A 25919-nucleotide genomic window follows, 5' to 3' on the forward strand; every position below is an offset into this window, starting at 1 on the left:
CCCCCCCCCACCCCGACAAAACTCGTAATGCAGAGCTTGGCGAGCGAATGGGATCCATTTGTTCTGTTGGCTTATTTTGCAGCCAGGTGGCGCAAGTTGGCGCAAGTTGGCGCTCTGGCAACACACAATCGGGTCTCGAATGCCCGAAATGGGCACGGACGGTTCACTGACCCGACCGTGTTTTGTCAGCGTGACACTTTTATTTTTTTTTTAATTCACGGCTAACGCTAAGTAGCACGTCGGTATCAAACACGGGTACACGGCTAACGTTACTTAGCGTTAGCCGTGTATTCGTCCACAAATGGGACGCAAAACACGGCCGCTAGTTTTTGTGAAACTTTGTTCCTTCCGACTGATTCTATCGACTGTGTCACCGTGACAAATTGTTGTTCTTGCTAACTCCACCGACCATATCAGTGTTGCACACTAACGTTCACACTTTTAAATGATTTCACGGAAAAGACAATTGCCCTCCACTCCCTCGCCTGCAAAAAAAAAAACTAAATCAATAACATGCATGGCCACTAGCGTTTGATATGGCCGCAGTGGAGAGCGAGTGACCCCTCCCCCCGACCCCTCCCCGAGCCCCCGAGGCCCACATCAGTGCGTCCCCGAGGTCTACGTCGGCTTGTGACTGACAGCTGGAGAAAGGTGTTTTTTTTTTCCCCCAGAGTGCAACGCGGCGTGTCCATGCGTGAGATTTCCTCCCTGAACTGCCGTGTCACGCTCAGCCGAGTCTTGCTCTGTGCGCACCCGCGCGGGTGAGCGTGCGCACAGAGCAAGACTCGGGTGAGTGGCGAGTGCGCTTCGGTCTTTGCCTTGTGGCGGGATGCTAGCCGCGCTACCTCCTCAATCTCGCTGCGTTTATCCCGACGCTCCATTGTTGACCGCATCGATCCCGCTCGGAGATCCGTGATGGCCGATGCGATTGCATTAAGATTTCCTGCTCCTAAGCTCCCCCCCCCCCCCCCCCTCCCGTCAATAAAGACTTTGCGATGCAAATGAGAAAACTGCCCGGCGGAAATCAGTCAGCGGAATGCAGGGCGGCGCGGCAAAAAAATTCATAGAGAGCGCCGCTCTGCTGACACGTTGTGACCCCCGACTTGAGTCCACTTTAGACACGGTTCGGTCCTCACAGATAATTGGACCGACCGCGTTACCGCCGCACGTTTTTTTCCGACCGGCGTCGGCGTCACGCACCGTACTCAATGTCGTAGAAGACGATGAACTTCTGCCAGCGCAGCTCTTCCACCAGCGTCAGCATGACGTCGTTGAGGCGCACGGGAGGCCGCGCCGCCAGCGTGTACCCGCGACCTCCGGGACTCGGGTTGAGCTGGCACGAGGTCCTGGGCGAGCCGCCGCCGTTCCTCTGGATGTACAAGTGCGGGATGTGCATGGCGTCCGTCAGAGACTGCAGCGCGCTGGCCGAGGCGCAGCCCGTCGACGTCACCAGCGCCAGGATGCCTTGATTCATCAGCTCGCAGGCTGCGAGGGAAAGGGGGGGGGGGGGGTTAGACAGTAAATAATAAATCAGAGTCGGGTGATCGGAGGCATCGATCCGAGAACAAATTGTCGCCACCGCTTCAACAACTTTAATGAGTTCTTCTTTTTCTGGTGCCTCCAACACTCCTCCTGCGTGACCATGACATCATCTTCTCGCGCCTCTGTGACATCATCAAAACGACGGTCCTATCACGGCGCGTTCCCGTCGTTAGCATCCCGTTAGCACGCGCGCCGTGCAATGACAAACTGCTCACATGACACATCATGTCGCAGGACCATCCAATCGGCGTGTCCTTCGCGGATCCCCTTGAGGGGTCCCGCGTCTCATCCCGTAAAGTGAGAGGGGGGGGGGCGGGCGGGTGAGGGAAAAGGTAGAAAATAACAATGACGGAGGAGGACCGTTAGGTGAGGATAAGGAGGAGGAGACGACGGGGATCGGAAGGTGGGATGAGGAAAAAAGAGGGGGGGCGAGGAGGAGGGGGCACGTCGCCCGCGAGGAGGGAGTTGGAACGAGATGAGAAAAGGGGGAGGAGCCATTCCAATTTCGAGACCATCATTTGAAGAAGAGAGGAGGTGGAGCTCCATAAAAAAAAAAAAAAAGTCAGCCGTCCTCCACTTCCTCCTCTCGCCATCCAGATGACGCCCGATTGGCCCAAAGGAAGGGCGACGCCCCCCCCCCCCCACATGAACTCTGTCCGGAACCCATCGGTACCGTAGGCTTGCCGCTCACCCCAGCAGCAAAGTGACGATGACACTGTGGCCACATTAGCCGCGCCGCACGCAAACACAACAGGAAGCGGCTCAAGCCCCCCCCTCCCCCCACCCCCCTCGTCCGTCGCGGTGACCGCCAATCACGCTCAACTTGCGGGCACGTTTCAAGGTGGCCCTGGATGAGTTCAACTTTCAGATGACAACAAAAGTGGACCATTTCCCGTCCTTGTTGACTCGATGCGCTCCAAATGATTTCCACGGTTTCCATTTCACATGATCAGGAGTCTTGAAATCTCCCCACGTTTTTTTCTTCACCCCCCCTCCCCCCCATTCTCATTTCTTTTTCCATCGCCGCGGATGATTTCTTGGATGGCGCGTGACAGCCGAGAACCGCCACGGTGAAAATTTTGCGCAGGTGCACCCGAGCGGACGTGACGGCGGCACTGAATATTGCAGTTAATGGCGCCCGTGGATCACGCAACGCTCGTCGGCTCAAGTGAAAACCGAAATCATCCACATCAATCAGAAGAACTAGCTTAAATCTACGATGGTCGCTTTTCATCGCAAGGCACTTTTAGACGTGCGATTCTTTCGCGAGGCATTTTGAAAACGGAACCCGAAATCCGTTACGGCGAAATAAAATCATCGGAATTACGAGTACAGTCGTCGGATGCTTGGCCGCGCAACGGCGGAGACGCGCGCAGGCGGCGTATTAGCGCTCACACTGACAACACCGGATAAAAAAGCGCTTCCCGGCGAGCCTGAACCGTGTCAGCCGTCACACACACACACACACACACACACACACGCCTTGAAAGATCATCGTGCAGATGACTGATGGACGCATTCCATCGATATCAGAGCGAGAGTTCAAATGTTAGCGATAGCGATGAGTACATTTGCCGCCGCGGCCTTGAGTGGCGAGACGCATCGTGGCAATCAATATTTGTTGATGGAACGTGACAAAAAGTTCCAAATAAAAATAGTGGCGGGACAATATAGTCAAAGCGGTGCGATTTTTTATTTTTTTTCCCTCCCCGAGAGTCCAACTTTGTGCGTATGAAATTAAAAACTGAAAACGGACGCCATCTCAAATTTCACATAGTAGTTTTGTTTGGTGCTCGCAGCTAGCGCACGCATGACAACTTTTAGAGTCGGCAAACAAAACACTCAGCTGGACGCTCCTTGTCAGAAGGTAAACAGGAAAAAAGACAAAGAAGAAACGCTTGCTCCATCACCAAACATGGCGGGATGTGTGTGTGTGTGTGACACACACACACACACGAAACAAAAGGTGTTTGATTGACATGAGTCTCGAGTCTGTATTGGAGCCTCACAGAGGTCACGCCTCACCTCTCCATGACACACACACACCGCCAAGGTCAAATCATCTCTCCTGCACAGCGCCAAGGTTGAATGCTCTCACGCGGCGACTATCGTCAAATACTGTCTCTCTCACACACACACACACACACACACACACACACACACACACAGACACCGCTCTGATGGCAATTTCATCTTTGGCGAAGCCGGAATGTAATCAGAAAGGGTTCAGAGGTGACAGTCTTGCCCTCTGGCTCTGCGGCTTTGGGGGCGGAGCTATAAGCCTTTTGGGTCTGAAAGCGGCTAAAAAAAAAACAATCATGCAAGAAATTCATTCATTCATTCATCTTCCGTACCGCTTGATCCTCACTAGGGTCGCGGGGGGGGGGGGGGGGGGGTGGAGCCTATCCCAGCTGTCTGCGGGCAGTAGGCGGGGGACACCCTGAATCGGTTGCCAGCCAATCGCAGGGCACACAGAGATGAACAACCATCCGCGCTCACACTCACACCTAGGGACAATTTTTAGAGTGTTCAATCAGACTGCCATGCATATTTTTGGAACGTGGGAGGAAACCGGAGTACCCGGAGAAAACCCACGCAGGCCCGGGGAGAACATGCAAACTCCACACAGGGAGGCCGGAGCTGGATTCGAACCCGTACCTCTGCACTGTGAAGCCGACGTGCTAACCACTGGACTACCGGGCCGCCCATGCAAGAAATTATCAAAAAAAAATTTCTCGACTTCGGGTGTCATCGCGGCCAGCCGCGGCTTTCTTTCGGGTGTCTCCGTTGTATCGAATGCACCCGGCTGGCATTTCACCAAAACGTTCCGGACACCTCCGTCAGCGCGCGTGTGGGTGGAAAGGGCAACGTGTCGGCTTGAAGCCGGGGTGGCTGATGAGTGTAAAAAAATATTTCTGCTCTGAGGATATCATATCGCACTGCAGCAGGTGCACCCGCGCGCCGGCGTGCGATTGAAAGAGCTTTATTATGCGGGGCAATAATAAAGCTCACGACGGCGTGAGGCTGGCGGACAGAAACACTCGGCGGCGGTGTCAAGGTCGGCAAATCACACGCGACATCAATTTTTGCTTTGAAAGTGGAGGATAGCGTCAAAGAAGACGTCGGATTGTTAGCATTTAACAGATTTGGTGTTTTTTTTTTTCCTGGTTACACTTGGACTGAATGAGGACTACTTCACTCCTACTTTTTTTATTCCGCTCCCCCCCTTTTATTTTTCCAGCGGCAAAGTGGTGCATGTTTCTGATTTTGGGCTTCAGTGAAGCAGCAAACAGCTCGAGTCCCGGCGCGGAGGCAACATCAGCAACAACAACCAAAAAAAAAAAAAAAAAGAGATACACACACTTGCACACACACACATTTGCAGTACTCGTTGCCAGTCACTGTCGAGGCACATCTAGACAAACAATGTACTGGTCGCTCGCTATTCACTGCGGCTCTGATCTAGATTCATATAAAGAACGGGGAGAAAAAAAAAATATGATGCGAGTGGGTTTTTTTTTTCTTTCCATTTAATGAGCGGTTGAACAGATTTTTAGCCTGCGGCACTTGTAAAGTTTATCACACTTGCTGGCATCTCCGAGCAGATGCTGGAGGCCGTCGTCCGTCGTCGTCATGACGACATCATCATCATTTGCAATAACCGGGCACACCTCGCTGTCGATCTTTTGGATTTGCCGGTTGCATATTTCAACAGGAACACTTGATGGAAGTGTCACTTTTAAGAGTTTATGAAACGTGTGAGACGCCGGCGTGAAACTGATCGCAAAGCTGCATGGCCGTGTTTTCGGCGTTGAAGGCCCGACGATGTGAAAACGATCACATTTCACCTTGACTAACGTTAGCTGTCAAATTGCTAAGCTAATATCGGCTAATTAAAGTGGTCGATCAATCAGGAGGGGTCGAGTTGTGTTCGATTGCTGGCGTCGGGAACTAAAGCTCATGAGTCACAATTGGGTTGTTTGGGGGGGCGGGGGGGGGGGGGGGGTTATCTTAATTATTAGCCAGTCCAAACGTATGTCTCTTACTTTCAGAAATGATTGCGCAACCTAAAGAGCTGAAACTGGCTTGTGGTTTTTGAAGACGTTAATGGATCATATTCTGATAACCGGCGCCGCTTTCAAATGCATGAAATCACATCCTCCCTCAACAGCGGCCTGGCGCGAGTCATCCGCCCCGAGCGCGCCGCTAACCCAAATGACGGCGCTAACGGCTCCAAAGTGATGGCGCTCTCTCACGCCGGCCATTTGTGTGCTGCGGGTGCCCCGGACGCCTGCGAGCGTACGCTGGAGTATCACTCGACCCGGCTGACATCGCCACCGCCGCCGCCGCCGCCGTGAAAGCGTCCCTAATAGGCCTTCCTAGCCACTCCAGCCAACGAGCTAATCGGCCACCCGCCGGGGCATTACGGACCTCGCTCGCCTCCAATAAGAGCCCCTCCTTGACCACCGCGATGACGAGGGGCGGCCCCGGCGCCCTCCGTCGCGGTTCACGAGTAGAGCCGCTGAGAATAATATCCGTGAGCTGCGGCTCGCCCCCGTCACCGGATGGTTTATGTTCGCGAGGTGTCATTGCGCTATTTGGATAGCAGGCAGCGGACTAGCGGTTACTCACAGGGCAGGATTTGTTGCCGTGTCAATGGCGGAGCAGATGTCAACATATAATAGACCGGTTGCCGGTCTCGGGTCTCTACGGAGAAACTAAAGAGCGGTCACAAGGCCATCGGGGGGAAGAGGAGCAGGGAGTTCCGGCCTCCTCGATTGCAGTAGGTGTTATGGTTCCAAACATGGGCGCCGACTGCGAGAAGCCTTTTAACATGTGCTCACGGCTCTGCTGTACAGGTGTGCCTTTCCATAATGGATGAAGTGGCGGCAGCGAGCGGAACAAGCTGAACTGGACTCGTTTCAAAACGCCTCGAACGTTGCTATTTATACTCCAAGCTGGAAGGACATCAGGAGGAGGAGGAGGAGGAGGAGGGCCACAAAGACTAAGTGTGGGGGGGGGCACTTCTCGGGACAGCGATGCCACCTCGTTGGCTGCTCGAACCTACGGAGTCTTACATACGATGTTTTCCCGCGAAAAGACATTTGCTTGACAAGACTTTTCATATTAGGGCGGCCCGGTAGTCCAGTGGTTAGCACGGCGGCTTCACAGTGCAGAGGTACCGGGTTCGATTCCAGCTCCGGCGTCCCTGTGTGGAGTTTGCATGTTCTCCCCGGGCCTGCGTGGGTTTTCTCCGGGTGCTCCGGTTTCCTCCCACATTCCAAAAACGTGCATGGTAGGCTGATTGGACGCTCTAAATTGTCCCTAGCTGTAGATGGTTGTTCGTCTCTGTGTGCCCTGCGATTGGCTGGCAACTGATCCAGGGTGTCCCCCGCCTGCTGCCCGAAGACGGCTGGGATAGGCTCCAGCACCCCCCGCGACCCTAGTGAGGATTAAGCGGTCCAGAAAATGGATGGATGGATGGACTTTTCATATTTGTCGCAGTTCAGGCATCCCCCTGTCGGAGGCTCGCTATCGCGCCGTGCGGAACGCCACATCGGCAGCGGGGGTGACACGAGGACGCTCCGACGCTAATCGCGCCAGGTGGAATCCGGCCGAGTGCCGTTAAAGAATCCAAAGATGTAATCGGCAAAGCTGCATCGCTGCAAAGATAGCGGACGGAAGCGCTCGCTTCATCGCTGGCAGGCGCCCCCACGGCGATAAGAAGAAACCAACGCTGCCGATCAGCGGTCCCGCATGGCCGGATCTCCGAACGTTATCGGATCTCGCTTGACGACGACGGGTCGGGCGGGCGGCGTGTTCCGCCATGGGGCACTTTTTTCCCCTCCTCTCCTAATGGAGGTAAATCGATGGCGATTAAATGGAGCGGGACTCTTAAGCCGCCGCGCCGGGGTCGCCCGGTTCATTCCCGCGCACTCCGCCCGCAGTGGAACGTTGACAAGCGCCGGGAGATGCAAACGGCACGGGCGGACTCGCTCTAATTGCTGCACACACACACACAAATAAATAAATAACAAGTATTGCTGGTGCCTGGGGAAATTAGGCCGCGACTTCAACATTCCACACCCTTTTGCCAGAGGTGAAAATTCACCGGCACGGTCATGCCTTCAAATACATTCGACGCAACTCGAATATTTTGAGATACAAGTCGTCGTTTGATCAATATAATATCATATAAAAATATAATAATACAGGGCGGCCCGGTAGTCCAGTGGTTAGCACATCGGCTTCACAGTGCAGCGGTACCGGGTTCGATTCCAGCTCCGGCCTCCCTGTGTGGAGTTTGCGTGTTCTCCCCGGGCCTGCGTGGGTTTTCTCCGGGTGCTCCGGTTTCCTCCCACATTCCAAAAATATGCGTGGCAGGCTGATTGAACACTCTAAATTGTCCCTAGGTGTGAGTGTGAGTGTGAATGGTTGTTTGTCTCTGTGTGCCCTGCGATTGGCTGGCAACCGATTCACGGTGTCCCCCGCCTACTGCCCGAAGACTGCTGGGATAGGCTCCAGCACCCCCCGCGATCCTAGTGAGGATCAAGCGGCTCGGAAGATGAATAATAATACAGGTCTTTCTTCTCTGTGAAGAATAACTAATATCAGTGCCGTACCGACGAGCTAAAACCGAGGAGCTGAGACGGTCGCCATCTGTCTGTTACTATGCCTGTATTAGACGGCGCTCTCGGGGGGGGCCCAAGGCGAGCACACCAGGAGGAGGCGTACAATTCCATCAAATTCGGTTAAACTGCTGCAGGGGGTGGCGAGCCATTTTCTTTTCTTTTCGTGTTATTTCGCGTTACAGCTTTCAGGGGAGTATTTGTTAACAAAGCAGGAAGATTACCAATGTTTTGACATCTACATTCAGGCTTCAGTTCCCGGCAGCCCGACGTCTTTTGTCACCCAACAACTTGTTTACCTGGCGCTCACGCTCACTCGTTATCCCACTCCGACTTCCTAATGCCGTCTCTCGCCATCGCGGCGGCGGCGACGGACCACGAGGCGCCCGGCCGCCTCACCTGCGTCGCTCATGATTGATGGCCGCTGCATTTTCATGACAGTTTATTTCGCTGCTTGCGGGCCAGGAGAGCAACAGACAAGAGAGCGCTCACACACACACACACAGATTCCTGCACTTGTGGCACAGTGAGGACCGAGTAAACAGGCCTACAAAGCGAGGACCACCCTTTCTGCTTCACACACACACACACACACACACACTACCCCACATCCATTTATTTATTTATTTTGAACCTCTTTCCATTTCAAATCTCACTTTTCCATTTTTGAACGTAGTGACATTTATGGTGAAAATGAGCCTAAAAGGCTTTGTCTTGACAATAGTCAGAACACACACACACATACAGACACGCACACACCTCGCCTGTGTGTGTGTGTGTGTGTGTTAGCTATGAGTGAGTGCATTAGCCGTAATATCTTTCGGTGTGGATTCCACGGAGGCCGGGCCCTGTGATTAAATTGCGTCCGCGTCTGATCCATTGTCAAATGTCAATCCGGCTTGTTCACCACATAAAATGAGCGAATAAAATGAAAGGGAGATTGTTTAGAGCTGGGAGGGGGTTGGGGGGGGTGATTTTCAGATGAAAGACATACACTCACACAGGAAACGAGGAGAGTAAAATGTCAATGAGTGAATCAATCTTGGTTTGTGCGCGACCGATGCAAGTTAAATTTATCCGGGGTGAAAAGTAAAACGGGGCAACATTGAATGACAAAAGAAGCGCTCCCAAAGATAAACCACCCCAACAATCAAAATGGAGAGTGAGACGAAAGCTACGATCGCCGCTCATGAGACTGACTGATGACGTGGCTCAATTGTTAGCTTTGCCCTTCAACTGTTCGCCAATTTTCTCGCGCAGTTGCTCACAAAACCTCGCCGCCGCATCTTTGAACACATCATCGAACACCACGACAACCGCCACTCATTCCGCTTCGAAGATAACCGCCACCACGACTAGCGTTCGTAGCGTCCAAGGCTAAGCCTTTCCGATAAATACAGCAATTTGCCAAAACATCAGTTAGCATAGCGCCTGTTGTCCAAAGTCTGCTAATAAGCCCCAGGCGACGAATTAGCCAAAATGTTAACGGCGGCGTGGCGTCGTTTTAGCATCGTGATTACACACACGCGAGCGAGAGCGCCTCCTGCGCGCTCACAAAAGAGCGGCTCGTCAAAAGTGCCGCCGTCGGCGATTAGCCCAAGTGTCTCCGTGCCATTTGGAAAAGGGGACGCGTGCGCAAAGAGCGCCGTTCATCACAAATAACCTTTTCCATCCGGCTAGCTCCTCCTGTTTCGTATGTAAACACAAATCATCTCTCATGTAAACACGCTGCCGACTATTTTCAACGTGAACCTCGAACACCATCGTTTGGAGGTCAACATGACCGTCAGAAGTTGTCCATCTTTTTAGCTAGCTTGCCATGTTAAAGAGCCCGAGCTAGCAAAGACGGTTTAAAATGGACGCTTCAACTCAAGTCGAAGGCAGTTTGAAGGACTCGAAAGAAGTTTCACGTCAGGGGGGAAAAAAAAAAACGAGTTACAACGGGAAAGTTCAACCGAGGTCGGTCATCTGTTGTCGTTGAAGATTGAATTTGAACGTTTTCTTTCTGTTCTTTCTTCATTCATGCTGGCCCCGATGCCGCCGCTGATTTCCCGGCAGGGTTTAGCGACAGCCATCATGATGATGACCGTCAAACTTTCTGCTGCTCATCCACCTTTATTGACACGCTCACAACTCATTTTTTTTTTTCATCGGGAACAACTTTTAGCCCCACACACACACACACACACACACACAAACACACACACTTTCCATTTCCTATTGTAATCTCGCCCACTGCAGCATCGGGGTGAGCAATAAAGAGAGGATATGAATACATAAATAGCTAAGAGCCAGTTGGTCCGTGCGTTTTGTGCGGATTCTTAACGGTAAACTGCAAAAATGCAAAAAGATGTATCAAAAAAAAACAGCAACAGAATGTGATGTTTGACATTTTACAGCACAATTCGAGCTCGGCTTCTTATCAAAGCCGAGCTCAGACAGACATCTTATCTTTTTGCTGCAGTCCTTTGATTGCCCGGTGGGTGCACATTTTGGGTGCGTGTGCATAAGTGGTGCAGAATGCAGATATCCAGCCCCCCCCCAACCCCACGGCCCCCCTGCAGTGTACAAATGTCCTACAACTCTTTGCCCTGTTCATGGCTGCCATCCAGGCCAGTGTGTGTGTGTGTGTGTGACTGCGCACGCTCATTTGCATGCTTTCAAGCCTTCTTCCGCCTTTCAGAAAAGTCGCTCGTACCCGATTGATTGCGTGTCGCCGATTATTGACAGGCGAAAGCTTTTGAGGCTCAGTGCAACCGGTAAACAAACCGGAAAAAAAAAAACCTCAAATAAAAAAAGCTCACCTTGCATCAAAATTAAAAAAAAGGACGATTTCACGTCACAAGAGATGCTAAATAAGTAAGAGCGTGCGCGCGCTATATTTAACCGCCGCTGACTGACGCCTGCTTTGATGGCGACGGGAGACGATCGGGCCCGCGTCCTCGTCCGCCTGTCGCGTTTCTTCTCGCTCGAAAATCACACCTGCACACCCCCCCCAAAAAAAAAAAAAAAATTACAATTCAAAACCTGATCAAAGTCAGCCTGGCGACTTTAAGTTATTTCCGTCGTTTGCTTCCAAAAAAAAAAAAAGGAGAATAAAAAAAGCTGGGCATCAAAACGGCTCTTGGAAATCTACGACGACTTGTGAGTGAGCTGAAGGCCACCCGCTCACCTCGCCCTTCCTTTTTTTTCCTCTCTTTTATTTGTTTGAGATTTGAGCTTTCATCCTTTTGTTGACTTATTTATGAGCACGGAGCAGGTGTGCCTTGTGGGGGTGGAGAGATGTGGTGGGGGAGCGTAGGGGGACATCAAGAGGAAAAAAAAAGAAAGTATTTCACTTCACTTTCATACACCGCCAGATACTCTTCTCCTCGGAATACAGTACACGTTCATTTTTTGTAATTTTTTTTTTCAAAAATCATCAAATCACCGCCGCTAATCTTTGGGAAGCGTTTGGGGAGATAAAGTGAGACGCTTCATTTCATTTGCATGCGTCTCCGTGTCATCTCCGGGCTTTGTGCATCAAACTTCTTTGGCTCGCTTTCTATTTTTACTTGGCCTCTCTGCACTTGTCAACATCGTAAAATACTGCTGGAGTATTTCAGGCCCTTTTTTTCTTTTCCCCCCGCCCCACTTCCTTCTCTGAATCAAAGTCTCGGAAGAGTTGCCTTTTACGTGCCAGACTTATGACAGACCCAATGATGATGACGGGGTGGGCCGGGGGGGGGGCATTTAAATGCTCACATACATTTGGACATAACATGTGCGGCTCAAGGATGAAGAATTCTCCAAAAAGAATTCCGATTCCATGAGCAAGATAAGCGCCGTGGTCGCTCGACTAGCACTGAACGGCAACTCCATCGACTTGACTTGTTTTATTTACTTTGACCAAATGAAATCATGCGCATCAAAACAACTCATGCTAAGCTAACAGCTAACACGAGTGGGCGAACGTGACCCCGTCTGTCCGACTCTTGGCTCTCCTCCAGGATAGAAACAAGCGCCAACGTTGCTTTATCCTCCGGACCACTATCACGCACACACACACACACACACGCACACACACACACCCACACACACACACACATACACACACAAGCGTGTTCATGTCAGTAGAAGAGCTCTTGATCTTCTTCTGCTTTTATTTTTGTCAAGAGGGCCAAATATGAAAGTAGAAAGGCTGAAAGGACTTTGGGGAAGGCCGGCAGGCTGCTGATAATGCACGCACGCACACACGCACACACACACACACACACACACACACACATTTTGTGCATGAATGTTCAATGGCCACATTCACTGACACCTAAATTGACCTTAGCCAGTTTGCCTGTGTGTGTGTGTGTGTGTGTGTGTTCTGGGGAGGGGAGGTGGGATAAGCAATGAATGAGTCCAAATTGTCATAGGACACTGCTTGTGTTTAAATGATGCGTGACTACTTATTGTTGTCTATGTGTGTGTGTGTGAGGGAGATTGTGAGCTTTCCAATCTCTGTACGCAGGCAAGAACAATAATAAATTGCCCCTGCCAACTCAAATTCGTTCAACTTCCTGGCACAGCCCACACACACACACACACACACACACACATGTGGCATCATCATCAATACCCCCCCCCCACCCCCCACTAGTAGGTAATTGGATTTCAAATGAGGAAAAAGGCAGGCGATTGATTGCAAAAGGCCGGTGAGAGTTGCAGCTAGCTGATTGGCTGACGGGAGGCTCCTCAGATAAGACGGCGACGGCGCCACGCTTGGGTGGAGCCATCAAAATGAGCCGAGCGCCCGGAGAAGTTGACGTCGGTGCGGGTCAAATTGGGCACAAAGCTGGTTAGCTATTTCGCCATGAGCCCACTTAAGCCAACTCGTGTAACGCTAACATACAAAACGCTGCCTAGGCGTTCTTGCTAGCAGCTTTCAACGCGTCGTCGCCGTCGGTGTTGCCGTTTTGGAGAATGATGGATTCCACCATCCAAGTTTTACTGTCAACATGTTTTTAGTACACTAAAACACGAGCTGGCTAACATGATACAAATAAAGTACAACACGGTCCACATGCGCTCTCAGCACTTTGACAGGCGGGAGAAAAAAAAAAAAAAAAGCAGCCGCGGCCAACGAGCTATAAACGCCGCGGAGGGAACCGAGCGCCGTCTTCAAACACGCCAAAGGTCCCGGCAGAGGGGAGAAAAAAAAGCTCCCAGCTGGACTTGGGTAACGAGACCGGGAGCATGAAAGCCAGGGTTGATGCTCACACGTGAGCGAGTCAAAGGCAACATGGGGGGAAACGGGGGGGGAGGAGGGAGGAAAAAAAAAAATCATGCCCACATTTGGACTCTTCAACATGTCACACCAGCCATCAAAACTTCATTCTCATTTGTTTAAATAAATCATGGAAATTAAATTATTAAGTGACATTTTTTTAAAAATACACCTCTCCGTCAGACTTAAAAGATTTGTGTTAAATAAATCAAAGTCGAATCCTTCAACTTTCTGTCTCACTTAATAGACTTTGAGCGATCAGATTTCCTTTAATAACTTTTACAAACTGAAAAAAAACATCCAATTTGTTTCTTTTTTTTTTCAAATGTATTATTTTTAGAATACAACTGTTAAATAATTTTAATAAATCACTCATAAAATTAAAAAAAATCCACTTTCCCATCAGGCTTAGTTATCCTTTTTTTTTTTAATTGATAAGATTCGAAAAAATATTATTTTTTATTTTATGCCAATCAAATAAATCAAAACAACTCATGAAAAAAATGCAACGTAAATATTTTCAAAATAAATTAAGAAACATAAATGCTCAATGGAAATCAATCAAATAAGACGATTCCATTTAAGTGTATTTATATTGAAGAAAAGTGCAGCTTAATTGAAGTTTAATGGCCGATAGGAGCCCATTGACCGCGTGCGGTACGACTTGCCGATATATTAGCCCGTTAGCTTAAATGGGCTTTTGTCTGGAAAAGGCTCCTCGGCCAGATTAGCGTGCCGCTCCTTTTCTTCTATTCCTCTCACTTTTATTTGGGCGGGGAGGTTTTCGCCCTTGCTAGCGTAAGATAAACTTTAATATGTTGTCTCTTATCGCGCTCCTGTGAGATAAAATGAACAAAACGTGATGGCGGAGAGTTCAACACGGGGAGAAAGTGAAGAAAAAAAAACAGCAAGGGGCTACGTTGGAAATGCTTCAATTTATTCCTTACGCTTCTTACTTTGGATAATGCGCTACGTAGCAAAAAAAAAAAAAAAAGTCCAGTAAAAATCCTGATACGGCCATTAAGGTGTCGAGAAATCAGTAGAAGTGAATGATGTCCCGCTTTAGCAAATTAGCATGAATCAATCGCAATCAATTGACGCCCGGCGCGGCGCGCGCGATTCTTTTACAGTGCACTTGGATTTCGTGCGAACAAGGAAGCGGCATCGATTCTCTGCGTTCGACATGATTGCGGCGCTTCGTTCACGGGACCAACAGCCGCCATATTATCTTGCGGTGTGTGTGTGTGTGTGTGTGTGAATTACAAAGCACAGCGATGTGATTAGCGGGTTTTATTTCCCGTGAAGTGTCCAGTCGATGATTTTCTCTTCGACTTTTTTATTAAAGGGCAGACTTTTATTTGAGGTTCCAGCTGCTAACATTGACTATTGTGCGTGCACAAAAGAGCCACAGAAGTGTAAAAGTGCTAATTACGGCCGCGCTCTCGCTATCGGCTCGGCTGCCGCACAAAGAAGAAGAAAAATAGCGAGCCGCCGTGACCTTTCGTCCGGCACACGAGCGAGCCGAAAGACGTTGTTGAAATTGGCGAGTCAAGCCAACGCTAGCTTTGTTTGACATCAGCCGCATGTCTTGGTTCACGACCAAGATTTTTATTGTATTATTGACAATGGAGAAAGGAAAAAACACGTTTGATTAACTCCATTTCAGATGAAAAGCGGCTAAATGAATTGACGGCAAGAAAATGTCATTTCAGATGGACGCGGGCCAAAAGTGGCCGACCTTTTTTTTTTTTTTTTTGGTCTTTGCGGTTTTGTAGAGTTTGACCGTGATGATTCCCTCGCTCAATTATTCACCGCGGCGGCGGCGGCGGTGGCGTCGCAAACGAATCAAGACACGAGCTCCCGTTGAAAAATGCAAGTTACAACAAAACACAATAAAAGCCTCAAGTGTGCATTATTGAACGGCGAGACGCTTTTAGCCGCGGCCGGCCGTGGACGTGTCTATCAATGGCGATGAATAAGTCAGCCGGTAAACAGCAGCTAAGCGTATGTCGCATGTCGACCGCCCGCCCGGATGACGTTCCCGACATCAAAAGTGCAACGGTGACCAAGAGATGGCCCACATTTTCAGGAACGCTTCTTTTGCGGACAAGGAGCGACAAAAGAAATGGACGAAGCGAGGATGGAAGGAGGATAAAAGAGGAAAGAATCTACTTTCCACCCTGGAGGGGTCAGGCGGGGTCACCGTACACCGTCAGGGTCGGGAGCGAGCGTCGCAGATCGTGGCGGCGATAGCGCCAGCGCGTCGTCGCCGGCGTTGAGACGGCCGCGATCTGCTGCGGCAGACCGGTCGCCTGAGGGCCCCATGAATATTTCATGGGCAGCTCCAACAAAAACATTCGACGGGGCCGACAGTAACAAGAAGAGGAAGAAGATGAGCAACGCCAAGACGACAACAACGAAAAGCCCAAATGCGACGAGATGATTGGACGACGACCGTCAAGAAATTTCAAACAAATTTCAAATGAAACATCCGCTACATCAGTTTGACGCGTGATGCCCTCGCATGTGGGAAAGGAGAGCCACAGTCATCCATTTAGCTTCAACGGCGCAAACGGGCTGCTTTCAAACACGATTGAGCACCGTTCCTAAGCACCTGCTATCGACCACGCTCGCACGCCGACACTCGCGCGCATGCGCTAATGGCCGCCAGGCCCCGCCTCTTAAAGGAAGACGAATACGTGCGCGGCGACACGACGAGACATCAAACGCGCTCTCTCCATTCGCCGCTCAAAGAAATGCCTGCAATGCGTTTGTCTGACAACCATCTGGCGACCTATCCGCTGTCCGGCGACCAATCTTTTTACATCTACAGCAGCCTTAAACACCTCATTTAGGATGCGGGAGCAGACTGTGTGTATGTATACTGTATTAAGTTGAAGTTCACTGCGCACATACGTACACACACACACACACAGTCGCCTCAACCTTTATCCAATCACAGCCGAGCGCAATGATTTCGCCCATTAGCATTACGAGCCTTCGCCGATGTCAGCAGAAAATCGCACGCACGCCCGCCGCGTCCTCGATCGTACCCTTGAGGGCTTGATTAGCAGATGACAGAGGACCTAACGTCAGTCGGACGGCAGCTAGCGATGCCCGAGCGCCAGTCGCCGTTAGCATTTGTAGCGCATTTGTTCCGCAAGCGTTGTTAGCGCTCATTTAGTTCATATGAGCGTGTGTGTGGTTAGCATCCTTAATTGTTATTTGAATGAACTATCTAATTGGAGTCAGCCCGAAGGAGGAGGAGGGGGGGGGCATGTTTTTAAGGATGAATAATGTTTTGAAAAAAAAATCTCTCCTCCGCCTCCCCTGGTCTCATCTCCATGGAGACGTCACCATGGCAACAGGCCAAACTGATGCATGGCGAGGACCATATTCATGAGCCACTCGGGCATCATTTGGTTTCCGAGTGGCTCATTTGCGCCGCTTCTTCTTCTTCTTCTTCTCGCAACGTGAACGCAACGACCTTGTGGACGATGAGTTTGGCACCAGAGCTAATCGGGACAAGATGGCGTCGGACGCTAGGTGGAGGGGGCCACGAAGGGATTTGATGCAATGGTCGTTCAAAGCGCTTTTCTCGGTAGAATTTGATGTTGGGCAGGACACTTGATGAACGGATGAATGTTCATTTCATTCATTTTAATAGGCAAAGATGATTTGAGCGTTTTGAGGGCGGTCGCGGAAGGAATAAATAAAAAAGTCGCATGGCGGGGCACCGCTGTCCACCTTTTTGCACGCGTGACATGAGCTCGTGCGAGCGCCGTTGCCTTCACGTAATTTCCTCCCCGCCGGCCGCATTCACACCCCGTCGCCGAACGCGCCCACGTACGGCCGGCCGGCCATCCGGCCGCCGCGTGACCGCACGGTGGGCCGGCGGCGAGGCGGCCGCGTTTTGACGGATCGCGCCGGACATCCCGGTAATGACTCGCCCAGGCTTGTCGTTTTTGTTCGGCGAGTCTCGCGATCGGCCGGGGGGGAGGCGGCATGTGCGGCAGGGGGACGGCGCTCGTTTTGTTTGGGTCGGTCCGGAGCGGGTACTGGACGGGGACGTCGCCCCCCCCCCCCCCCCCCCCTGCTGGATGCTTTCACCTCGAGGACAAAACGCTCGCTTGGCTTGGCAAGGGGGGACGCTCCTGCCAGGGCGAGACCCTTCACACGCGCCGTCCCGCATCACGCTAAAGCGGCCCAGACGTCCGCGCGCACGCCGTCTCATACACGCGCATGACAAATTCACACGCAAACCGCCACACGGACACTCATGCGACAGAAAACGTGGCCGTGAAAAAAAGAAGACCGAAATGGAAATTCGAGAAAGCCAGCAGGCGATTTTACGACTCCGCGGCGACGTTAAATGAATTTTGAAGGACTTTTTGCTAACACGAGCACGAGCAAAACGTTTGTACTTGACGGACACGGCGGGCCGAGACTTTTGGGGGCCACCCCGCTACACGCCGGGGAAATCCCAATTCCCCATATGAGCGAAAGGGGCAAAACGCAGACGCGCACGCTGAACCCGTCGTGTCTTTTACCCACGCTAAATATTTCATTTCTTGCTAACCAGAATAAAAATTTAGCGGTTGCCATAGCAGCTCACCTGGATTTTATGAGCCGGTGATTCCGTTTTGGGGGCTTTTTTTTTGTTTTGTTTTCCTCCCGGCGCATCGCGTGCGGTTGACTCAGCTCACGATGTTGCTGCGACGACGCAGAGGCGGCGTTTTGTCGCGCGCTAACGAGGCGGCAGCCAAAGCTTCTTCATAATTCATCAAAGTTACATGAGTCCTTATTAGCCGGGCACGCCATCTTCTACTCGGTGTTTGTTCAGGAAGTAGTGGCGCCTCGATGACATGTCAGCATACGAGTACAAACAAAGAAAAAAAACACGGGTTTGGCTTGTTTGTGCTAAACGCAACGGGGGGGTGGGGGGGGGCACAGTGAAGTGCAGTTGCACGAAACTACGGAGGCCGGCGCGCATCCGATACACGCGAGAGTACGCCGACGGCGCCTTGCCGTGCGCCGCAGCGGGTTCAGGTGCCGCTTGGCAAAGTTTTGAAAGGACTTCCGAGCCGCGCGTCCACGCGAGCGAGCGAGCGCCGCGGGCAAACTCGGCGTGGAAACTGGGACGCGGCGGCTCAGAAACCTGCCGAGATTATCGCCCGTGATGCCGCAAAACTCGACGAGTCACGCGGCGCCAGCCAGCGAAATCAGGTCAGGTGACACCCCCCCCCCCCCCCGCACCCCCATCGCCTCCTCGGATGTCACTCAAGAGTCTCTCCGAGCAAAGTCCATTTGCAAGAAATTCGTCAATAATTTTGCGCACTTAGTGAGGCTCATAATGTCATCATCCTTTTTTTGGTGTGCATTTTGTACTATGATTTACTTTCAGATTGCCGCATGGTGTACCTGATTGACCATCTTTCAGAAGAAAACGACAAAAAGAAATGTGGAAACATCATCAGATGGAGAAAACAAGAGCAGGAAGGGGAGAGAAAAAAAAGTTTTCCTCTAATTGGACATAATGGGGCCCACTCGCATGGATCACGTTTGACAATCAGCCTCTTTTGTCCGACTATTAACCAGCACAAAAGGAAAGCGGCTAATTTGGGGGTGTGCGGGTGGGCTGGAAAGACGGCACGATACAAAAAAAAAATCATTCTCTAATTCTGATCAACTACAGCCCAGGGGTCTCCAGTCCTGCTCCTTGAGGGCTGCTTTTCCACCCCCCCCCCCTCTGCCCCCCCCCCCCCCAAACTATCAGATGATCGGCAAGGTCTGCGGAAGCTGCCTTAGGGTCCCGGGCAGCGGCAACCCAAGGAACAAGTTTGTCATCATCGCGACTGTCACGGAACTTGAAACGTGTATTGATGGGTGTCGCCATGGCAACATCATCAGCATCAGCATCAGCATCAGCATCAGACATTCCAGCATCCGTCTGCATCAGCTTGTATCAGCATCAGAATCAGATACCCGGAAGTAGAAGCAGAAGCAACGCGACAAAACCACAACAAGAATCTGAAGCGTAATCAGAGCCGAGCCGAACGTTCGAACTTCAAGCGGAAGCGTCGGATTGCAACCCAAGCGTCGGGGGGGTCGAAGCGCGCCGCTTACCTTCTTGCACGGCCTGGAAAGGGTTGTTGGGTTCGATGAGTTTGATGGAGTGCGTGATCTTCTCACTCTGCAGCACGTCGTCGCTCAGGCTGAGGTCGGACACGGCCAGCTGGAACACTTCGTCGTCTCGGGCTGCGTTCTCCTCAAAGATGGCGCCTGGATGACATGGAGGAGCGCGTCAGAACCCCCCCCAAAAAAAATTTGCAATCGAAACGCAGCAACGGATCGCAACCCGGATGAGTCTGGAAGCAGAGCTGCAATGAGAACCAAAGCTGGGAGAAGAGCCAACGCTAAAGCTAGCTGCACTTCGGTTTCTGGTCTACTTGTGCGGTTCCGCTAAGCTAGCTGCTAGCGATTGTTGTTGTGGTTTTTGCTGCGTTTTGTCGATGCGGGTGTCGTCGACGTTTGGCCGACAAGAACCGGCCGGGTCAAACGCCGTCTCATCAAGCGGTTGACGGCGCCACGTTCGTGCTATCGATCGACTGTCATCGTCCATCGATCAGCCGGAAAGGATCATCCATCATCTTCACCTCTCCATTCCGGCCGCCATCTTGTCCCGAGTGGGTGGATCCCGCCGAGCGCAGAATTTGCCGCCGGGACATGTTGCGTCCTGAGAATGTCCCTCGTGTGTCAAAAGGGAACCTCACAAGTGACTCTTGATTGGCACTTCCACCTTCCCCCCTGCAGCTCGACCAAACCAGATTCTTGCATGTGTGTGTGTGTCATCATCGCGCTTCCTGTCCAAGCCCCGCCCCCCCTGTGAACTGCGTTTGATGACAAAGTGTGACCGAGCAGCTCGCCAGGCGCCAACAGTGGCCGTTTGTCCTCTTTGTCATGAGAGGCTTAAGATGAGGCGCACGTCCCGCTCAAAGTTGCGCCTGGTTCCCTCGCGGCCAAAAGAGCAAGAGAGAGAGAAACATTGGCGAGGGAGTGCCCCGTTGTTTGTCCGTATGTGCCCCCCGTGACCCACCGGCGACCAGTCCGGGGCGTTCAAGCTACTCCGACAACTGGAATTCATCTCAAAAGTGACCTCGGTAAAATGACGACACTTTGGACGACCGCTCTGTTTTTTTGGTGCCCTGCCAACGACACGGCGACCAGTCCTGGGCGTGCAGTCTCATGATTACGCTCATCGTCAGCTTGCGACAACTCAAAATGTTTGTCTTACGAAACGATAGGTGGTCGTTACCACGACAACGATAAGCATCCAGGCATCCGCACCATCATGACTTTCGCCATACGAGAAAATAATTTGCGGCGTCACTCGTTATGTGGTGTTTACACCCCCATTTTGTTGGCAGAGTTACATCAAGTACGTCTCTACAGTATACATCTGGAACGCAGCCCATTTCCGCCATATTTATGCTTAATTCATCTGCAGTGTAGCACACTTACATGACTTTTTTTTTTTTTTTTCACTCCGCATCATATTTCGCCTCCATGCATCTACTTCATGACTTTATGTCACAATACGTCGCATCTTTCTGTCCTTCTTCCAGTGAACACGCCAGCGGAGTGGCATATTTACACCAGATTTGACACCCGTCATTAAGCGCCTCGCCTCCTATTTCAGGTCGAGAACGGCAAATCAAGCGCGTCGCTTCCACAAAGCCCGCAAGACTTTGAATGAAGCCGACTGGCGGATGAATGAAAGACTGAGCAACAGCTTGTCTTCCTCATCACGCACCAACGAGAGAGAGGGGGGGGTACCCCTTCAACTCCGCCCCCCCCCCCCCCAGACCACCAGGCACCATCAGGACCGTACCGCATGATCCCCCCCCCCCTCCCTCCCCATAAGAAAAATAAGAGGGAGTGTATATGCTGCCTTACCAATGTGAATGATGGAGTCGGCACGCAGCGTCGCTCCGCGGAACAGCAACAAGCACGCGCGCAGCGCTAGCAGCATGCGGAGATCCATGGTCGCGTGCACGCACGCGCCTGTACACCCGCGCACGCACCCAGACGCCAGCCGCCGACACGTCCTCAGTGCGCAAAAAATAAATTTTAAAAAAAGAAAAAAAAAGGAACAAATTGGGGAGAAACGCAGGAAAGGAAAGCTATCCAAAGTGGGGATGCAGGAAGCGGGAGAGGGGGGGGGGGGAAAGAAGAAAAAAAAAGAAGAATGAAGAGTAAGAAGAAGAAGCTTCCGGACTGCGGAGGAAGAAAAGCAGCTGAGCCACCAGGATGAGGAGGAGGAGGAGGAGGAAGAAGAGGCAAGAGGCTTGCTCCGCACGCTGTGCCTCTCGCTACAGTGACGAGAGAGAGAGAGCGAGAGAGAGATGGAGAGTGAGAGGGGGGGCCTCTCACAGGGACAGTAGACTGACTCACCCATTCTCTCTCTCTCAACCTCTCATTTTCTCCCTCTCTTTCACTCATCTCTCTCTGTCTGCCTGTGTGTCTGTCTGTCCTTTCGCTCTCTCTCTGCCCTTCTTCTCTCTTGCTGACTTTGAGCAAGGCGAGGTAGGCCCAGGATTGGTTGGCAAGCCATCAGCAGGGCCCATGAGGACAAAAAAAAAAAGGACTGGTCACCATTAGCGGCGAAACGTTGCATTGGGTGGTTAGCGTGGCGGTTGTGAGGTCCCGCAGGGTTCCATTCTGGGCCCAGTGTGGAATTTGTGTCCGGATGTGACCTTTGAGGTCACTTCAGATTTATTTTGGTTTCTGATCAGATCTTAAAAGTCAAATAGACAAAAAAAAAACGCAGGAATGTGCAACTTTTTATGCAACATCAGTTGAATCGCAAGAATAACAAACTCAATCTTCACATGCACCCACGCAAAATAGTGTTCAACATTATTTGCATTCAAAGAAAATAATCAGGATTACGTTCCACTAATCAAGAGAGCACTCAACAGTAAGTGATTGTTTGGTTCGCAGCGTGATGAGCGTACTTCAGGTGGTGGTTACCATGGCAACAACAAACGGATTTAGCACCCGAGCAGAGGTGAAGTCAACCCGTGACTTTTGACATCTTCGTACGTTAAATATTACAGAAAAGCAACACGCTCGTGCGCTGTTGGCGATTTGTGGAGCGTGGCTCCCTCTGCGGGACACGGAGCGTTACTACACATTCCCCCACAATTATTCGCCGCCGCCTTTCGGTTTTTGTTCGTTTGCTTTTCTCATCGTCATCTGCGATTCAATCGTATTAGGAGCAGTCTTAGGAGCAGTATTCACACAAACTGTGTGCAACTCTACGCTGAAAAAAAAATCAGTTTATAAATGTATTTTCAAATATGAAACAAAATGCCGGCGGACCTGAACTGGGGCTATACATATTTGACACACGGCATCACCGCGTTGCAACGAGAACGTGCGCGTACGTTCCAAATTTCCATTTCCAAAGCGAAGTAGCGGGGGGGGGGGGGATCACTTACCATTTAATTGTTTGTTGAGACGTTGGAGACGAAACTCGGAGGCTTGTGGATGGCGGATGACTTGACCATGCTGACATCTCAAGCTTCCAAATCATCCAGAAAAGTCGACCTGATGTATTGTAAAGCTTGACAAAAACAGCCGCCGTGTACTCGTCCCACATGTCTGACGTAAGGCGGCCATCTTGTGACCCTTGACCTTTGCGATCGGGGCAACGTGCAATTGCAGCAAGCATATCAGAAACGACCACACAATGGCTGGAGATATTTTCTTTTTCTTTGCAGATCTGTTTTGCGAATCAATTACTTAATTTGAGAAGCGATACATTTTTTTGTTTTTGTTTTGTTTTTTTGTGTTTTTTTTGGGGCAGGTTTTTCCAAGTTTGATTGAAGAATAAAACTATGACAATGTAACATTTTTTTTTCATCTGTGTGTGTGTGTGTGTGTGTGTGTGCGTGTGCAGCCTCCTCAGGTCATCCAACGGCTGCCAAGCATCACATCAGTGGAGCTGATCAGTGTTTTGTGTGCTTAATTAAAAAAGAGTGCCGCGTGGTGCGGTGCGGTGGCAGAGCGGCCATGAGTGACAAGAAGTGAGAGTCTTTTGGAAGCGCCCCATGGCGCACTCGTGAGGGGATTAGGCGCGGGCGTGTGCCAGCCCACGCGGGCGGCCTTTACAAAAGCGAGCAGCATGGCGGCGCACGGAGCAGAAGGGAGGACCCCCGACCCATGTCGGCTTTTGGCCGGCACTCGTGGGCCCGCCAATCAAACGGCTCGTTGGTGGCAGCGAGCCGACGCGGGCGGGCGATCAAAGCACCCCCGAGGAAGACCGCCGCTCGCCAGCACCAAAGCGGTTTTGAGTGAGGCCTCAGGTTCTGATCTGGTTGGGCACTATGCCCTCAGCCAAGGCAAGAGATGACTTGCGCACACACACACACACACACACCTGCTGTGGTGTCACGCCCACGCTTCATTACAGCCAATCAAACGGCTCATTGACGTAAGACTCGCACCGCAGATCAAACCCGACAGTCCACGCGCGGGATGTTACACAAGGACAGACTACAAAGGTTCGACAAAGCCCAATAGTTTCATTCTGGACGTGTCCCAATAGTTGTGGATGTGTAACAATGAAGAAAATTTGGAGTTTGGAAATAATTATTGGGACGTCGTGGTCAAAAGTATTGGGACACCAACAGAATGGAAATGTGGAATGTAGGGATAAAAGTATTGGGACAGCAACAGGAAGGGGAAAAGTGAGGATCTCCCCCGTGCGGTCAGAGAAGGCGTGACGTCACGTGACGCTTGAATGTCATCGCCTCCTTTGGTGGCGTTCCAAGGTTGCACGTGCATGCGCACTCGCGCGCGTCTAATCCTCTTTTGATGAACTCTCCACACTGCTCGAATGGACTTCCTGGCGAGCGGTGGACCCGCACACGCGCGCACACACGCCCATCAGGCGGGCGCATAAATGAGGCGGGCGGGCACGAGGGTGTCACACGCCGCCGTGTGCGCACGGAGAGAAAGTTGACCATGTCTCCGCGCAGAAGCCTCTTCACGCCTTTCATCGCGGAACTGCACGCGGCCCATCGCCCGAGCGACGTGCGCGCCGGGACCCGGGACGAGCCTGGCCCTCCCGCCTGGGTTCCTTGCTCCATCGCGCAGCTTCGCCTCGGCCCCGAGGCAGGCGCGCTCCTCCGAGTGGCGGCGCCGCCGGACGCGCGCGCCGCGGAGCGCGCCCAGAGGCGGAGGCGCCTGGCCGCCAACGCCCGCGAGAGGCGGCGCATGCTCGGCCTCAACGTGGCCTTCGACCGGCTGCGCAGCGTCATCCCGCAGCTGCAAAGCGACAAGAAGTTGTCCAAGTCGGAGACGCTGCAGATGGCGCAGATCTACATCGCCACGCTCAGCGAGTTGCTGCACGGCGCGTCGGAGGAGGAGGAGGAGGAGGAGGGCGACGGGGATGCTGCGCCTCCCCTGGAAAAGGGACCCAGGCGAGCGGTCACCAAGTTCTGTGAGGACCACACACACAACACGCCGCCCAGACTGAAGTGACCTTTGGACTTCTCTTCCTGCTGCTGTTTTTCTTCCGTCAATTTTGGGGAGTTCGGTTTGTTCCTTGGTCATCACGTCGCCCAGATGCTAAAACGGACGAGCATTGACGCTCATCAACGTGCCTCGAGTATTTCTTGCAATTACTGGCTTTTTCTTTTTTTTTTCATCGAAATGCGTTCATCCATACGGTAATTGGCTCATTGATTTGTGAGAAACATTTTTTTAAAAAGTGAGTGGTGTTTTGAAATATGAAAATAATGCAAATAAATGATTAGTTTAGTAATTTTTTTTTTACGTCGTTTCCATCTCTTGATTGACATGGTTTCAGGTTCTTGCAAATTTCACATCCGCTGCCAAACAACAAACTCGCAAAAACGCAAACAACAACTCCCTTTTTCAACCGACAAAAAGGAAACCCAGCGGGAGGTACTGAAAGTAACAATTTTTATTCTTTTCCAAGTATGTACACGAAAGCAAAGACCGGTACAAACGCAGTCGCCGTGTTAAGAACTTTCCAACGCGCAGGAGGAGGACACCCAAAAAAAAGTCTGTAAAAAAAAATTCTCCAAAGTAGTCCGGGCCTCTCTCCGCACGGCCCAACCCACCCGCTTCCCATCATGCACTGCTCCTCCGGCAACTTATGAACAAACTATGTACACCAACATCCTCCGCGCTCCTCTATAAAGCTCTTGTAAACGTTTGTGTGTGTGTGCGTGCGTGTGTGTCATTTTAAAAATGAAAGCAACGATCCTGAGGTTATCGAAACCAAACGTGACTGTGAGAAAAGACCCTTTAAAGCTTTTGAAGGGCCACCTCCTCACGATAAGATTCGAGTTGTACATGCGCCATTAAAAAAAAAATATTTTAAAAAAGAAAAATGTTGAAGTGACCTGGCGAGAGGTACGTGAGACTCACTCGTTCAAGGGCAAAAACGGAGAATC

At 51.4% G+C, this 25919-nt stretch overlaps 2 protein-coding genes across 3 annotated transcripts in view; one reads left to right on the forward strand and one right to left on the reverse strand.

Moving 5' to 3' along the window:
* LOC127603502 (glutamate receptor ionotropic, delta-1-like) overlaps window positions 1-21818 on the reverse strand; it is a 43710-nt gene extending 21892 nt beyond the window's left edge. For both annotated transcript variants that reach the window (XM_052069802.1, XM_052069801.1), the window contains exons 1-3: window positions 21385-21818; window positions 19555-19710; window positions 1201-1485 (exon numbers count right to left, since the gene is read on the reverse strand). In XM_052069802.1, coding sequence (XP_051925762.1) covers window positions 1201-1485; window positions 19555-19710; window positions 21385-21472 — 529 coding nt within the window. In that variant the 5' untranslated portion in view covers window positions 21473-21818. The remainder of the gene's footprint in view (window positions 1-1200; window positions 1486-19554; window positions 19711-21384) is intronic.
* Window positions 21819-24310: 2492 nt separating this feature from the next.
* Window positions 24311-25263, forward strand: atoh1c (atonal bHLH transcription factor 1c). Its single transcript, XM_052069539.1, is given in 2 exon segments — window positions 24311-24439; window positions 24442-25263. Coding segments are annotated over 2 exon segments (579 nt in total). The 5' UTR covers window positions 24311-24397; the 3' UTR covers window positions 24979-25263.
* The last annotated feature ends 656 nt before the right edge of the window (window positions 25264-25919 follow it).

Source organism: Hippocampus zosterae, chromosome 7, assembly GCF_025434085.1.
Source record: "Hippocampus zosterae strain Florida chromosome 7, ASM2543408v3, whole genome shotgun sequence".
In the NCBI taxonomy this organism is placed as follows: Eukaryota; Metazoa; Chordata; class Actinopteri; order Syngnathiformes; family Syngnathidae; genus Hippocampus; species Hippocampus zosterae.